Source organism: Scyliorhinus torazame, chromosome 14 (genome assembly GCF_047496885.1).
Source record: "Scyliorhinus torazame isolate Kashiwa2021f chromosome 14, sScyTor2.1, whole genome shotgun sequence".
Classification (NCBI taxonomy): domain Eukaryota; kingdom Metazoa; phylum Chordata; class Chondrichthyes; order Carcharhiniformes; family Scyliorhinidae; genus Scyliorhinus; species Scyliorhinus torazame.
In genome coordinates, this window is record NC_092720.1 from 202174298 (window position 1) to 202191336 (window position 17039).

Below are 17039 nucleotides of genomic sequence, written 5' to 3' on the forward strand. Positions count from 1 at the left end.
CTGTTCGAGGGTAATCCCACAGTGCTGTTAGAGTGTAATCCCACTGTGCTGTTAGAGGGTAATCCCACAGTGCTGTTAGAGGGTAATCCCACAGTGCTGTTGGAGGGGTAATCCCACAGTGCTGTTCGAGGGTAATCCCACAGTGCTGTTAGAGTGTAATCCCACTGTGCTGTTAGAGGGGTAATCCCACAATGCTGTTAGGGGGTAATCCCACAGTGCTGTTAGAGTGTAATCCCACAGTGCTGTTAGAGGGTAATCCCACAGTGCTGTTAGAGGGTAATCCCACAGTGCTGTTAGAGGGTAATCTCACAGTGCTGTTAGAGGGTAATCCCACAGTGCTGTTAGAGGGTAATCTCACAGTGCTGTTAGAGGGTAATCCCACAGTGCTGTTAGAGGGTAATCCCACAGTGTTGTTAGAGGGTAATCTCACAGTGCTGTTGGAGGGTAATCCCACAGTGCTGTTAGAGGGTAATCCCACAGTGTTGTTAGAGGGTAATCCCACAGTGCTGTTAGAGGGGTAATCCCACAGTGCTGTTAGAGGGGTAATCCCACAGTGCTGTTAGAGGGTAATCCCACAGTGCTGTTAGAGGGTAATCCCACAGTGCTGTTAGAGGGTAATCCCACAGTGCTGTTAGAGGGTAATCCCACAGTGCTGTTAGAGGGTAATCCCACAGTGCTGTTAGAGGGGTAATCCCACAGTGCTGTCAGAGGGTAATCCCACAGTGCTGTTAGAGGGTAATCCCACAGTGCTGTTAGAGGACAATCCCACAGTGCTGTCAGAGGGGTAATCCCACAGTGCTGTTAGAGGACAATCCCACAGTGCTGTTAGAGGGTAATCCCACAGTGTTGTTAGAGGGGTAATCCCACAGTGCTGTTAGAGGGTAATCCCACAGTGCTGTTAGAGGGTAACCCCACAGTGCTGTTAGAGAGTAATCCCACAGTGCTGTCAGAGGGTAATCCCACAGTGCTGTTAGAGGGTAATCCCACAGTGCTGTTAGAGGGCAATCTCACAGTGCTGTTAGGGGGTAATCCCACAGTGCTGTTAGAGGGGTAATCCCACAGTGCTGTTAGAGGGGTAATCCCACAGTGCTGTTCGAGGGTAATCCCACAGTGCTGTTAGATGGTAATCCCACAGTGCTGTTAGAGGGGTAATCCCACAATGCTGTTAGAGGGTAATCCCACAGTGCTGTTAGAGGGTAATCCCACAGTGCTGTTAGAGGGTAATCCCACAGTGCTGTTAGAGGGTAATCCCACAGTGCTGTTAGAGGGTAATCCCACAGTGCTGTTAGAGGGTAATCCCACTGTGCTGTTAGAGGGTAATCCCACAGTGCTGTTAGAGGGTAAACCCACAGTGCTGTTAGAGGGTAATCCCACAGTGCTGTTAGAGGGTAATCCCACAGTGCTGTTAGAGGGTAATCACACAGTGCTGTTAGAGGGTAATCCCACAGTGCTGTTAGAGGGGTAATCCCATCGTGCTGTTAGAGGGTAATCCCACAGTGCTGTTAGAGGGTAATCCCACAGTGCTGTTAGAGGGTAATCCCACAGTGCTGTTAGAGGGTAATCCCACAGTGTTGTTAGAGGGTAATCCCACAGTGTTGTTAGAGGGTAATCCCACAGTGCTGTTAGAGGGTAATCCCACAGTGCTGTTCGAAGGTAATCCCACAGTGCTGTTCGAGGGTAATCCCACAGTGCTGTTAGAGGGGTAATCCCACAGTGCTGTTAGAGGGTAATCCCACAGTGCTGTTAGGAGGTGATTAAGGTGAACTGTGACAAATGTGAAGCAGCTGAGTTCCCAAGTGAAAGCATAGGTTAACGGTGAGAGGGGAGAGATACAAACGGGACCAGAGGCGAAATTTCTTCACACAAAGGGTGGTGAGCATCTGGAACGAGCTGCCAGAGGCAGTGGTAGAGGCGGGTACGATTTTGTCTTTTGGAATGCAGTTAGACACTTACATGGGCAGGGTGGGTATCGAGGGATATGAAGAAATGAAAAATGAAAATCGCTTATTGTCACAAGTCGGCTTCAAATGAAGTTACTGTGAAAAGCCCCTCGTCGCCACATACCGGCGCCTGTTCGGGGAGGCTGTTACGGGAATTGAACCGTGCTGCTGGCCTGCCTTGGTCTGCTTTCAAAGCCAGCGATTTAGCCCTGTGCTAAACAGCCTCTATATGGGTCAAATGCGGGCAAGTGGGACTTCCTTAGTGATAGAAACTGGGCGGCATGGGCCAGCTGGGCCGAAGGGCCTGATTCCATGCTGTAAACATCTATGACTGTTCGAAACATAGAAAATAGGAGCCAGGAGGAGGATATTCGACCGTCCTAGTCTGGTTCACCGTTCATTATGATCATGGCTGATCGCCCAACTCAATAACCTAATCCTGCCTTCTCCTCCCTATATTCTTTGATCCCCTTCGCTCCAAGTGCTATATCTAACTGCTTCTTGAAAATATTCAATGTTTTGGCGTCGACTACTTCCTGTGGTAGCGAATTCCACAGTCCGACCACTCTCTGGGTGGAGAAATTTCTCCTCATCTCTGTCCCAAAGGGTCATATCCTCCGACTGTGACACCCCCACCATCGGGAACATCCTTCCTGCATCTCCAATTTTAGAGGTTCCTGACTTCCTTTTAAAAAAAATGTTCCAATTACGGGGCAATTTAGCGCGGCCAATCCACCTTCCCTGCACATCTTTGGGTTCCGGGGGTGAGACCCACGCAGCCTGTACAAACTCCACACAGACAGTGATCCGGGGCCGGGATCGAACCCGGGAACCCAGGGGGCAGCACGGTAGCATTGTGGATAGCACAATTGCTTCACAGCTCCAGGGTCCCAGGTTCGATTCCGGCTTGGGTCCCTGTCTGTGCGGAGTCTGCACGTCCTCCCCGTGTGTGCGTGGGTTTCCTCCGGGTGCTCCGCTTTCCTCCCACAGTCCAAAGATGTGCAGGTTAGGTGGATTGGCCATGATAAATTGCCCTTAGTGACCAAAATTGCCCTTAGTGTTGGGTGGGGTTACTGGGTTATGGGGGATAGGGTGGAGGTGTTGACCTTGGGTAGGGTGCTCTTTCCAAGAGCCGGTGCAGACTCGATGGGCCGAATGGCCTCCTTCTGCACTGCAAATTCTATAATTCTGTAAATTCTATAATTCTCGCCGCTGTGAGGCAGCAGTGCTAACCACTGCGCCACCGTGTCGCCCAGGTGTCTAATTTTCTGACCTAACTCTAAATATCCCTTTGTTTGCGTTTCTCTGGAAAGTAAATTTTTGGTTTGATTAATTGTGCTTGTAATTTGATTTCTGCAGGATATTAAGTGTGTCCTTCAAAGGTAGGTAAATCCTCTGAATGTCCCCTCAGATGTATGTGAGAATATGTGTGTCTGTGTGTGAGATTGAGTGTTTTATGTGCTTCTGTGTGTATGTGTGCGAGTGTGTATGTGAGTGTGATTGTATGTGAATATATGTGTGTGTGTCTCTGTGTATAATAATAACCTTTAGTGTCACAAGTAGGCTTACATTAACACTGCAATGATGTTACTGTGAAAATTCCCTACTCGCCACATTCTGCCGCCTGTTCGGGTACATGGAGGGAGAATTCAGAATGTCCAATTCACCTAACCTATGCCATCAATCCCTGTACCAGCTGAGGCCCAACATTCTCAATCTTGCCCCTTGCCTGGGGTGTGGTGATCCTCAGGTTAAATCACCACCAGTCTTTCGGGACTTGTGGGAGGAAACCAGAGCACCCGGAGGAAACCCACGCAGACACGTAGAACGTGCAGACTCCGCACAGACAGTGAGCCAAGCAGGGAACCGAACCTGGGATCCTGGTGCTGTGAAGCAACAGTGCTAACCACTGTGCTACCGCGCTGCCCACGTGAGCGTGATTGTATGTGTGTGTGTGATTGTACGTGAATGTATATGTGTGTGTGTGAGATTTGTTACGGGCCAGGGTTTAGAGAATCCCAAAATGTATCATGGAGTTCACCTGACCCATAACTTTTAATAGATTGCGGTATGGGGAGCACACGGCCCACTCTCCAGGTGTGATACAGCAGAAATGGAAACATTTTTAAAAGCAAAACAATGTTTATTCTATGAACTCAAGTTAACCTTTTTAAAACATACAGTGAACATCTTAGCAACCATCAATTCAAATACAACCCCCAAAGAATACAACACTAAGTAATCCTTTAAGCTTTCCTTTTAACATCCATACGACTGAAAAACAAAACCTTTATCAGAAGCACATCAGGTTAAAGTCACTACTGAAAACATTTATAATTCTGAATTCACCAAATGATCAAGAGATAGTCTTTTGATGGCAGAGAGAACAGCAGTACACCTGCTTGGTCTGGCTTCAGCTCCAACACTGAAAATGAAACTAAAACACACCCTGCAGCAAACAGCCTAAAACAAAAGTAAAAAGCTGACAGACAGCCCAGCTCCACCCACTCTCTGACATCACTGCAGTAATAATCACCCATTTCTTAAAGGTACTCTCACTACAGATATTTCTATACACACCCATTTATAAACATCCATTTCTTAAAGGTACTCTCACATGCCAGTTTGTATGTGGGGGCCAGTTTAGCTCAGTTGGCTGGACAGCTGGTTTGTGATGCAGATGAAGGCCAACAGCGTGGGTTCAATCCCTGTACCAGCTGAGGCCCAACATTCTCAATCTTGCCCCTTGCCTGAGGTGTGGTGATCCTCAAGTTAAATCACCACCAGTCAGCTCTTCCCCCCTGAAAGAGGCAAGCAGCCTCTGGTACTATGGCGACTTTACCTTTTCGTGTGTGAGGGGGATTTTATGAGTTTTGGTATGTGAGTTTATATGTGTTTATGTGTGTGAGAGAGTGTATGTAAGTGCGTCTAATTCATCATAAACTTGGGTAGGGAACAGGATCTGGCGTTGCTGCCGCTTACCCTTGGAGTTGAATAGTTTGCTGAACAACTCTCTGAGCTGGCACAATAAAGGGACGAGGTACACTGAGGGGCAGCGAAATGAACCAGAACCATAAAGCAGCAACCCGCCAAGGGCAGAGAAGGGGGGTAGGTGAAAGTTTAGTGTCTGTAACTCGGACAAGCTTTCATATTCTGAACACATGCAGTTGGTGACGCACTGTTGCAATGTTCGCTGCCATGTTGGTGCAGTCAGATTACAACCCCTGTCTGTGTTGTAACAAAGGTGTTCTCCTGTTGTAGCACTACACTCTGTATGCTTCATCCGATGCCTGTGCCTGTACATTTACATTGTGTCTCCATCGTATGTCCTAGTTTTTTCCTGTATGGAACGATTTGCCTGGACTGCATGCAGAACAATACTTTTCACTGTACCCCGGTACACGTGACAATAAATAAATAGAAGTCTAAATAAATCTAAGGCACAGGAAATTAGTGAACTCTTTTCCTGATAGAAAAGTGTTTGTAACTAATGCAGCCATGCAATTCGTCCAGTGAATTATGTTGATATTACCTCATAAACACACGCACAGACTTGTAAACTCATTCCCACACACACACGCGCTCACACACACACACATATATATATCTACATAACATCTCACAGGTTCATGCATACTTGGAGGAGTCATGGTAATGTCACTGAATTAGTAATCCAGAGGCCCAGGCTAATGCCTTGAGGTCAGGGCTTCAACACCACCACAGCGTTGACATAATCATACCTGACTGTCAATGTTCGAGACTCCACTGTCACCATTCACGGCATGTCCCGTCCCACCAGCAGGGGGCAGCAGAGGTGGCAGCACAGCACCCTGGGTTAACCTTGGTGATGGGCACCATGACATCTCATGACATACATAGAACATAGAACATAGAAAATACAGCACAGAACAGGCCCTTCGGCCCACGATGTTGTGCCGAACCTTTGTCCTAGATTAATCATAGATTATCATTGAATCTACAGTGCAGAAGGAGGCCATTCGGCCCCCTGAGTCTGCACCAGCTCTTGGAAAGAGCACCATACCCAAACTCAACACCTCCACCCAACACCAAGGGCAATTTGGACATTAAGGGCAATTTATCATTGGCCAATTCACCTAACCCGCACATCTTTGGACTGTGGGAGGAAACCGGAGCACCCGGAGGAAACCCACGCAGACACGGGGAGGACGTGCAGACTCCACACAGACAATGACCCAAGCCGAAATCGAACCTGGGACCATGGATCTGTGAAGCAATTGTGCTATCCACAATGCTACCGTGCTGCCCTTAAGAACAAATAAATCTACACTATATAATTTTCCCGTAATCCATGTACCTATCCAACAGCTGCTTGAAGGTCACTAATGTTTCTGACTCAACTACTTCCACAGGCAGTGCATTCCATGCCCCCACTACTCTCTGGGTAAAGAACCTACCTCTGATATCCCTCCTATATCTTCCACCTTTCACCTTAAATTTATGTCCCCTTGTAATGGTGTGTTCCACCTGGGGAAAAAGTCTCTGACTGTCTACTCTATCTATTCCCCTGATCATCTTATAAACCTCTATCAAGTCGCCCCTCATCCTTCTCCGCTCTAATGAGAAAAGGCCTAGCACCCTCAACCTTTCCTCGTAAGACCTACTCTCCATTCCAGGCAACATCCTGGTAAATCTTCTTTGCACCTTTTCCAGAGCTTCCACATCCTTCCTAAAATGAGGCGACCAGAACTGTACACAGTACTCCAAATGTGGCCTTACCAAAGTTTTGTACAGCTGCATCATCACCTCACGGCTCTTAAATTCAATCCCTCTGTTAATGAACGCGAGCACACCATAGGCCTTCTTCACAGCTCTATCCACTTGAGTGGCAACTTTCAAAGATGTATGAACATAGACCCCAAGGTCTCTCTGCTCCTCCACAATGCCAAGAACTCTACCGTTAACCCTGTATTCCGCATTCATATTTGTCCTTCCAAAATGGACAACCTCACACTTTTCAGGGTTAAACTCCATCTGCCACTTCTCAGCCCAGCTCTGCATCCTATCTATGTCTCTTTGCAGCCGACAACAGCCCTCCTTACTATCCACAACTCCACCAATCTTCGTATCGTCTGCAAATTTACTGACCCACCCTTCAACTCCCTCATCCAAGTCATTAATGAAAATCACAAACAGCAGAGGACCCAGAACTGATCCCTGCGGTACGCCACTGGTAACTGGGATCCAGGCTGAATATTTGCCATCCACCACCACTCTCTGACTTCTATCGGTTAGCCAGTTCGTTATCCAACTGGCCAAATTTCCCACTATCCCATGCCTCCTTACTTTGTGCAGAAGCCTACCATGGGGAACTTTATCAAATGCCTTACTAAAATCCATGTACACTACATCCACTGCTTTACCTTCATCCACATGCTTGGTCACCTCCTCAAAGAATTCAATAAGATTTGTAAGGCAAGACCTACCCCTCACAAATCCGTGCTGACTATCCCTAATCAAGCAGTGTCTTTCCAGATGCTCAGAAATCCTATCCTTCAGTACCCTTTCCATTACTTTGCCTACCACCGAAGTAAGACTAACTGGCCTGTAATTCCCAGGGTTATCCCTAGTTCCTTTTTTGAACAGGGGCACGACATTCGCCACTCTCCAATCCCCTGGTACCACCCCTGTTGACAGTGAGGATGAAAAGATAATTGCCAACGGCTCTGCAATTTCGTCTCTTGCTTCCCATAGAATCCTTGGATATAACCCGTCAGGCCCGGGGGACTTGTCTATCCTCAAGTTTTTCAAAATGCCCAACACATCTTCCTTCCTAACAAGTATTTCCTCGAGCTTACCAATCTGTTTCACACTGTCCTCTCCAACAATATCGCCCCTCTCATTTGTAAATACAGAAGAAAAGTACTCGTTCAAGACCTCTCCTATCTCTTCAGACTCAATACACAATCTCCCGCTACTGTCCTTGATCGGACCTACCCTCGCTCTAGTCATTCTCATATTTCTCACATATGTGTAAAAGGCCTTGGGGTTTTCTTTGATCCTACCCGCCAAAGATTGTTCATGCCCTCTCTTAGCTCTCCTAATCCCTTTCTTCAGTTCCCTCCTGGCTATCTTGTATCCCTCCAATGCCCTGTCTGAACCTTGTTTCCTCAGCCTTACATAAGTCACCTTTTTCCTCTTAACAAGACATTCAACCTCTCTTGTCAACCATGGTTCCCTCACTCGACCATCTCTTCCCTGCCTGACAGGGACATACATATCAAGGACACGTAGCACCTGTTCCTTGAACAAGTTCCACATTTCACTTGTGTCCTTCCCTGCCAGCCTATGTTCCCAACCATGACATTGGGTCAAGGGTGAGCAAGGATACCTCCTCCAGATAAGCACCTGCCAAACCCCGCCAGCTGATGAATCGGCACTCATTTTGCTGAGCACCGCTTGTAAGAAGCAGCGAAGGTGACGCGGGCACAGAATGTCCTCTGAGTGGGTGACTTCAATGCCGATCGCCAAGAGGGACTCGGCAGCACTTTTCCTGGCTGAGTCCTACTGCACGGTTGTTGTGAAGACAAAGTCCTGCCTTCACATTGAGGAGACCCTCCATCATGTTGTGCAACAGTTTGACTGTGTTAAATGCGACAGATTCCGAACAGATCTAGCAGCTCAAAACTGGCAATCAATGAAGGGTGCAGGAGGGCCATGCCAGGAGCAACACCATGCACACTTAAAAATGAGGTGCCACCTTGATGAAGCTACAACACAGGACTACTTGCATGACAAACAGCATCTGATAGACAGAGCCAGGTGATTCCCACAACCGACGGGGCAGATCTAAGCTCTGCGGACCTGCCACGCTCAGATGTGAACGGCGGTGGACAATTAAACAGCCAACCGGAGGGGGAGGCTCCACAAATATCCCCACCCTCAATGGTGGGGGAACCAAGCCCAACAATGCAAATGATCCATCTCACCCTTCTGCTGGACTCGCTAGCATCACAGTGCCAGAGAATTCAATTCACGCCTCCTGATGTCAGCAAATGGATAAATGCACTGGGTACTGCACAGTGTATGGGTCCTCACATTATTACAGCAACTGTACTGAAGATTAGTGCTCCCGAATTTGCCGTGCCCCTCCCCAACCTTTTCCAGTAGTTACAACACTGGCACCTACCCGGCAATGTGGAAAATTGCCCAGGTACGTCTCCTGTACACGAGAAACAGGTCAAATCCAACGCGGCCAATTAGCGCCCCATCAGTCTGCTCTCAAAACAAAGTGTTGGAAGGAGTCGTCAACAGCGCTATCAAGCAGCACTTACTCAGCAATAACCTGCTCACGGACGCCAGGGTCACTCAGCTCCTGAACTCATTACAGCCTTGGTTCAAACATGGACAAAGGGCTGAATGCCAGAGGTGAGGCGAGAGTGAGTGCCCTTGACATCATTGCCACATTGACCATGTATGGCATCAAGGGGCCGTAGCTAAACTGCAGTTAATGGGAATCAGGGGGGAAACTGGTTGGAGCCATATCCGGCACAAATAAAGATGGTTGTGGTTATTGGAGGTGAGTCATCTCAGTTGCTCAGGGTAGTGTCCCAGGCCCAATCATCGTCAGCTGCTTCACCAATGACCTTCCTTCCAACATGGCAAGAATGGAAATGTTTGTGTATGACTGCACAATGTTCAGCACCATTCGCGATTCCTCAGATACTGAAGCAGCCCATGTCCCAAACCCTGTCCCATAATACACAAGACAGGAGTGGTGATTGAAAACTGGATGGATGAGTGCAGCTCCAACAACACTTAGTGACATGACACCATCTAGGACAAAGCAGCCCCCTTGATTGGTGCCCCGTCTATCAACTTAAACACTCACTCCCTCCACCACCAACGTGTGTACCATCTACAGGATGCACTGCAGTAACACACCAAGGCTCCTTCGACAGCACCTGCCAAACCCACAAACACTACCATCGAGAAGGACAAGGGCAGCAGGTATCTGGCAGCCCCACCACCTGGAGGTTCCCCGCCAAGTCGCTCACCGCCCTGACTTGGAAATATATCGGCCGTTCCTTCACTGTCACTGGGTTAAACTCCTGAAATTCCCTCCCTAACAGCGCGGTGGGTGTACCTACACCACAGGGACTGCAGCGGTTAAAGAAGGCTGCTCACCACCACCTTCTCGAGGGCAGTTAGGGATGGGTAATAAATGCTGGGCCTAGCCAGCGACGCCCACACCCCACAAAAGAATAATAAAAAAAACAAGAGACGCAAACCCACACGTAAAGAAGTATCCAATACGGATGGGATTTTCCATGCCCCCCCTCACGGAGTGTTTCACGGCAGTGGAGGTGATCCAACATTGGCCGGCGGTGGGATCCTCTGGTACCATTATTGTCGACGGTGCCGGGAAACCAGCGCCGGAACGGAAGATCCCCCCCCCCCCTCCCCCTCCTGCAAGCGGGAACGGCCGGAAAATCGCAGCCAGCGACTCACAGCTACAGAGACCCACTCACAGATTCATTCATCGAGAAGCACAAACAGGACTCGTACATGCAGAAACGCATTCATACTTATGTAAACACACTCACAGACCCACACACAAACACACACAGACTCCCTCAAATGTAACTCAGTCGCAACACACTTGCTACCTTTCCTCCACGCACTCACACAGAAACCCAAACATCCGCACCCACACGCGGGGTGTAAACCTTCTTGTCCTATCGTTGCGAGGATCGTTGCGGGCGGGACGGAACTGTTGCTGGACGATTGAAAAGTCCGCTGATCTTGGACGGGAACGTCCAGTCTCGAGGCGGATGGGATCAAAACACCACCTTTCTTCATACATTTGCAAAACCCTACACTCACATCTGCACCTGCATACCCTCGCACACACGCACATGTGTTGACCTGCTGACACACTCATACCCTCTCGTGCACAATGGTAGTGAAAAGGCTGTAAGGAGGTGCCCCCAATGTATGTGTGATAATTGTGTTCTTGACTTTTCAGAAGTGACTTACACAATGAGCCTGTCCTGCAGCCACCTGACATGAGTTTGGGGGAGTTCAATGGGCCGCTACAGTATGCAGCATGGAAACGAATGCTGAGCATCATCAGCCCAGGTACCCCTTTTCTGTCATGCATTTACAGACGAATAGCTATACAACAGCCCAGCTATCGCTCTCATGCCCCATTGAGCTATGTCAAAAATAAGCTTGACTTCAACCAGCTGCAGGTTCAATTAGCGCCATTCAGATTTATTCCTTGCTGAAGTTTATAAAGAGAGGCTAAGATAAACAGTTATCTGTAGCATCACCATGCAAGCAGTTTTCAATTTAACGCTGAATATTATCAGAAACTGCTGTAATGTGGTATATTAAGCCACGTGGAACTCAAAATATGACCTTAAGTTCAATCGAGGTCTAACTCCCGAAAGAAAGTTTAGATAGAGAGAAGTCTACAAAAGCTCTATCAATATTCATGATATCAGTCCTAGCCACTGTATTACTATATTCCAAAATCCTTTTCACTTTCCCAAAACGATGCATTTGACCCTTGAACCTACTTTACCTGTCTTCTGCATGTACCTCCCCCGATAGGTCTCCAGCCATGGTTCATAGGGCGGCATTCTCACCTCTCAGACAGGGGATTGTGGGTTTGACTCCCACTCCAGACACCTTGAGCACATAATCCAGGCTGACACACCCATTGCAATACCGAGGGAGGGCTGTCCTGTCAGAAGTGCTGTCTTTCAGTTGGAAGGCCAAACCAAGGCCCTGTCTGCCCACTCAAGTGGACGTAAGATGTTCGGAGACACTGCTTTTGAAGAGCAATGAAATTGATCAAGTCCAGGCCGTCTCTCAATAAATGAGTCCCATTCCCCCAACTCTATTCCGCTAGCCTTGCAAGCCAATTTCCCTCAGGTACCTATCCGATTGACGTTTGAAAGGAAGCATCACCTCTACTTCCACCACAGCAGAGGCAGACAGTTCAACTTATTGTCACTTGCCGCATAAAAATGTTCTTCCTCAAACCCCCCCCCCCCCCTTGTGTCTCTTGCCAAACATCTTGGGCGCGATTCTCCACTCCCACGCCGGTTGGGAGAATCGCCTGGGCCGCCAAAATTTCCGGGGACGCCGGTCCGACGCCCTCCCGCGATTCTCTCAAGCGGCGGGAACGGCCCGGTCGAGTTTCGCGGGCCGCAGGCCGGAGAATCGCGGGAGATACCCAAAATGGCGATTCTCTGGCACCCCCGCGATTCTGAGGCCCGGATGGGCCGAGCGGCCAGGCCAAAACGGCGGGTTCCCCACGGCGCCGTCCACACCTGGTCGCTGCAGTCGTGGGCGGTGCGTGAACGCTGGGGGGGGTGGCCTGTGGGGGGGGGGGGGGGGGCGAGGGGGGATCCTGCACCGGGCTTCGCCTGCAATGTGGGGTGGCCCGCGATCGGTGCCCACCGATCGTCGGGCCGTCCTCGCTGAAGGAGGACCTCCTTCCTTCCGCAGCCCCGCAAGATCCGTCCCCCATCTTCTTACGGGGCGGATTTGGACAGGACGGCAACCACGCATGCGCGGATGACGTCCGTTATGCGGCGCCGGCCGCGTCATCTATGCGGCGCCGCTTTTACGCGGGTGACAAGGCCTCGCGCGGGTTGATGACGCGGCCCCGATACTGGCCCATTGTCAGGGCCTGAATCGGTCGGGACCGGGGCCGTTCCGCGCCGTCGTGAACCTCGACGGCGTTCACGACGGCGCGGCACTTCGGTGTGGGGGTGGAGAATCACGCCCCTTAAATCTGCCTCTCTTTGTCCTTGTTCCATCAGCTAATGTGAACAGCTCTTCTTTGTCTGCCATATCTAAGCCTGTCATCAGCTTGCCCACCTCTACCAAATCTTCCCTCAATCTCCATTTCTGCCTGGAGAACCGCCCAAACCTGTCCAATCTAACCTTGTAGCCCTTCATCCCTGGAACTATTTGCGTACTCGCAAGGGCCCTCTCATTCTCCCTCAAGGGTGGTGACCGGAACGGGTGTAAAATCCCAATTGCAGCCAGGTCGAAGGCGTTATAAAGATTTGGCATGTCCTCCCTGCTTTCATACTCAATCTCTCCATCCCACATGATTTTCTAACGTACATTCTTACGGGATGTGGGCTTCGCTGTCACCCGTCCCTAATTGCCCATGAGAAGGTGGTGGTGAGCTTCCTCCTTGAACCCGCTGAAGCCCATATAGTGTGGGTACACCCACAGTGCTGTTAGGGAGAGGGTGCCAGGATTTTGACTGAATGACAGTGAAGGAACGGCCAATATATTTCCAAGTCAGGGTGGTGAGTGACTTGGAGGGGAACCTCCAGGTGGTGGGGTTCCCAGGTATCTGATGCTCTTGTCCTTCGAGGGTTTGGAAGGTGCTGCCTGACGAGCCTTGGCGAGTTCCTGCAGTGCATCTTGTAGATAGAACACTTGCTAACCGCTGTCCTGTCACCTTCAAAGATCTGGGCCTTGGCCAGCATTTATCCCACTAGCAACATCATGGAAAAGAGATGACCTGGCCATTATCATCTTGCTGTGCCAAAGTTAGCTACCACATTTCTTACATTATAGTAGTATACAAAACACCGTGAGCTGTGTTGGCTTGTTCAATTGTGCAAGATACATTTCATTCCAAAGTTCATCACTTTTAAGGTGATGAAGCCCCACCTGATTCATCTTATGCCATAAGGTGTAAGAGCAGAAGGAGGCCATTCAGCCCATCAAGTCTGCTCCACAATTCAATGAGCTCATGACTAATCGGATGGGATAATCCTCAACTCCACTTTCCCGCCTTATCCCCATAACCCTTGATTCCCTCATTGATTAAAAATCTGTCTATTTCCACCTTGAACATACTTAACGACCCAGCCTCCACAGCTCTCTGCGGTAAAGACTTCCACAGACTCACTCCCCTCTGAGAGAAGAAATTCCTCCTCCTCAGTCTTCAATGGGCGACCTCTTACTCTGAGATTACACTCTCTGGTCCTAGACTCTCCCACTGGACGAGACTTCCTCTCAGCGTCGACCCTGCCGAGCTCCCTGAGAATCCTATCTGTCTCCATAAGGCCGCCTCCCATTCTTCTAAACTCCAGTGAGCAGAGGCCCCAGCCTACTCGACCTCTCCTCATAAGAAAATCCTTCCATGCCCGGGATCGACCGAGTGAAGCTTCTCTGGACTGCCTCCACTGCCATTCTGTCTTTCTTTAGATAATGGAACCCAAACTGTTCACAGTATTCCAGATATGGTCTAACTCGTGTCTTTTATAGTTCTTGCAGGACTTCCCGATTTTTGTAATCTATTCCCTTTGAATTAAAAGCCAGCATTCCTCTTGCCTTCTATGTTCTATTCTAATTATGCTTCATTTTAACTTGTGAACTCTCACACTCTCGTGACTGATTGACCCACTGATGTCTGAATTCCAGTTCCAGCTCCTTTGACCCTCGACCCGGAGACAGCAAACCCCTGCCTCATCCTGTCCAAGGACCACACCATGATCAAGCGCCGCACCAAGTTCAAGCAGCTACCGGAGACCCCCAAGAGATTCACCTTCTGTGGCTCGGTGCTGGCGGAGGAAGGCTTCAACTCCGGGCAGCACTACTGGGAGGTGGACGTGGAGAACATGTCCGGCTGGATCCTGGGCGCAGCCAACGAGACGGTCAACAGGAGCGACGACATCCCGCTGACGCCCGCCAACGGGTTTTGGACCGTCCGGCTGTGGAACGGGAAAGTGCACGCGTCCTACGGCAGCTCCGGCTCCTTGTGCTGTGCGGATACCAAGCCCGACCGGATTGGTGTCTACCTGGATCACGAAGGGGGCCAGCTATCGTTTTACAATGGCGATGACATGGAGCATCTCTACACCTTCTCCCATCGCTTTGAGGAGAAACTCTATCCATTCATTCTCCCTCTGCCGAACATGGAAATGGCAGAGGCAGAAGTCGTGAAGTTTTTCCATTTGTATTTATGATATTTGAAAAGGTGGGGGTGGGGGGGGGGGGGGGGGGGGGGGGGGGGATGGAAGGAAGGGGATGGGGAGATGAATATCCACAGAGCAAAGATTGTTCAGCAAAGCACCGTACCCATTGGACAATGGAGTTTGAGGGGGTTTTCACTGGGAGACGGGTTAGCCTATTGGTGTTATTCCACAGCCACTACACTCCAAAATCTCTGGCTCCTTGGATGTCACCTGTCGGCCTTGCTCCGGCTGGCCAGCACTCTCTCTAAAGGCAAAGGGTGCGGGTGCAAGCCCAGGTTCCAGAGGCTTGAACCCAATACGCAGGGTGGCACTCTCGAGTGCAGTGCTGATGGGGGTGGGGCGGGAGGGGGTGCAAAGCCTTCCGGGGCTCCGCCTTTCAGAAGCGACTTTAACCTGAGGCCCGATGTAAAGGATTCTATAGCCGCTATCTCCAGGAGGATTCGTGTAGTTCACCCCCAGGTTCCTGGCCAACATCTCCCTCTGGGCAGCATGGTCGGCGCAGGCTTGGAGGGCCGAAGGGCCCGTTCCTGTGCTGTACTTTTCTTTGTTCTTTGTTCTTCATCTCCAAAAAAGAGATCGGTCGGTCGATATTGCGTTCCTGTTTACGGGAGCTAGCTTTGCACAAATTGGCTTCTGCATTTCCTACATTATAAAAGTTACTTCAGTGGCTGTAAAGCATGTCGAGACCTCCTGAGAACAGGAAAGGTGTTTTTCTAACGGCGACTCTTTCCTTCCCTCTCCAGAGTGCCAAGCCTCCTGAGTTCAGGTTACAGCTTCAGTGCCCTAGTCTTAGCAACACTCCCTGCTACCTGTCGATCGTTCTCTGATGGAAGAAGATCCGCTGCCACCCACGTAATATTTGCATCGGCTCACCTATCATCCCTGGGATTTGCACCATTCCGCCATTTTGGAGGCCCAGCCTTCAGCTGCCTCAGCCCTAACCTTTGACACTCCCTCCCTACACCTCTCTGCCTTACTCCGCTCCTCCAGATTTCTCCTTAAAGCCGCCTTCTTCAGCCAACCTCTGGTTTACTTGTCCTAATTGTCATAATATCCTCTCATGTATATAACAAGATGCAGACAGGCAGTGATTGACACACAGGATAACCAATGAACACACACGACCCATAACAACCAATCACCAGACAGGACACCACCACGATGAAGCACACAGGGCATTAAGACTCTCCCTCTCTCTACAGGACACAGCTACTGAGATAGTAAGAGTGCACAAGCCAGTGAGCACTATCACCATGAGGTAGAGAGATAGTCTGGTCAAGCCAGTAGGAGGTTATTGGTTAGATTGAGAGAGTGTCAACTCACCGCAGACTATGTACAGCAATCAGGAAGTTCAATAAAACAGTGTTGGACCATCTCCTGTGTCAGAAGCCTTTTTCCAGTTTCACTGCCTCCAGTTGCAGTCAACGTTGAACCAACTTACTTAACACATCACGAATAACTCTTCCTCTGCACTCTGTGAGAAGCTTTTGCCTGACAACACCCCTGTCGAGTGCCCCGCGATGCTTTTCCTGCCGCCAATGTGTGGGCATAAACGCTCACGATGTTGCCCACCAGTGGCGGGGTCAGGGAATTGTTTCATTCCAGCATGGCCTTTGAGGCGTTGCCACGGTAGATACAGGGTGAGTTGGCATGGAGGAGGTGAGGGAGGGGGTAAGGCACGTGGCATGGATGACACTATGGCCACTATGAGCGTGGGATGAATGGGGATAGTGGGTAAGCGTAGGGATCATGATGGATGGGTAGAGGTCAACAATTGGCATGGAGCATATGGGGTTCCATCATGGGGGGGGCGATGAGGGCATGAGGGGGCATGGGGATTGAGTGAGGAGGGCATGATCATTGTTTTCTTCTTCGCCAGTCATTTACACGGTGCCAGCGCACAGAAGAAGTAGGCCTTCCAGCCAGCCAGCCTCCGCACCGGACACCCTCCACATTCATCCAGGGGTCGGTGGGCCAACCTTTAATCCAGCCTGGTCCTGGACTGAAGATCCTGACTTCCTGGCCTCTTTGCCCCCGGGTCAGGTTCAAGGAGCTGTGCAATGTCCTGACTCTGCCCGGCAGTGTGAACGCAGTGTGAACG

At 50.0% G+C, this 17039-nt stretch overlaps 1 protein-coding gene across 1 annotated transcript in view; it reads left to right on the forward strand.

The window, feature by feature from the left end:
* Nucleotides 1-14939, forward strand: part of LOC140390352 (zinc-binding protein A33-like) — a 66447-nt gene extending 51508 nt beyond the window's left edge. The window contains exons 4-6 of the mRNA XM_072475425.1: nucleotides 3300-3322; nucleotides 10948-11060; nucleotides 14385-14939. Coding sequence (XP_072331526.1) covers nucleotides 3300-3322; nucleotides 10948-11060; nucleotides 14385-14929 — 681 coding nt within the window. The 3' untranslated portion in view covers nucleotides 14930-14939. The remainder of the gene's footprint in view (nucleotides 1-3299; nucleotides 3323-10947; nucleotides 11061-14384) is intronic.
* Nucleotides 14940-17039: the final 2100 nt, after the last annotated feature.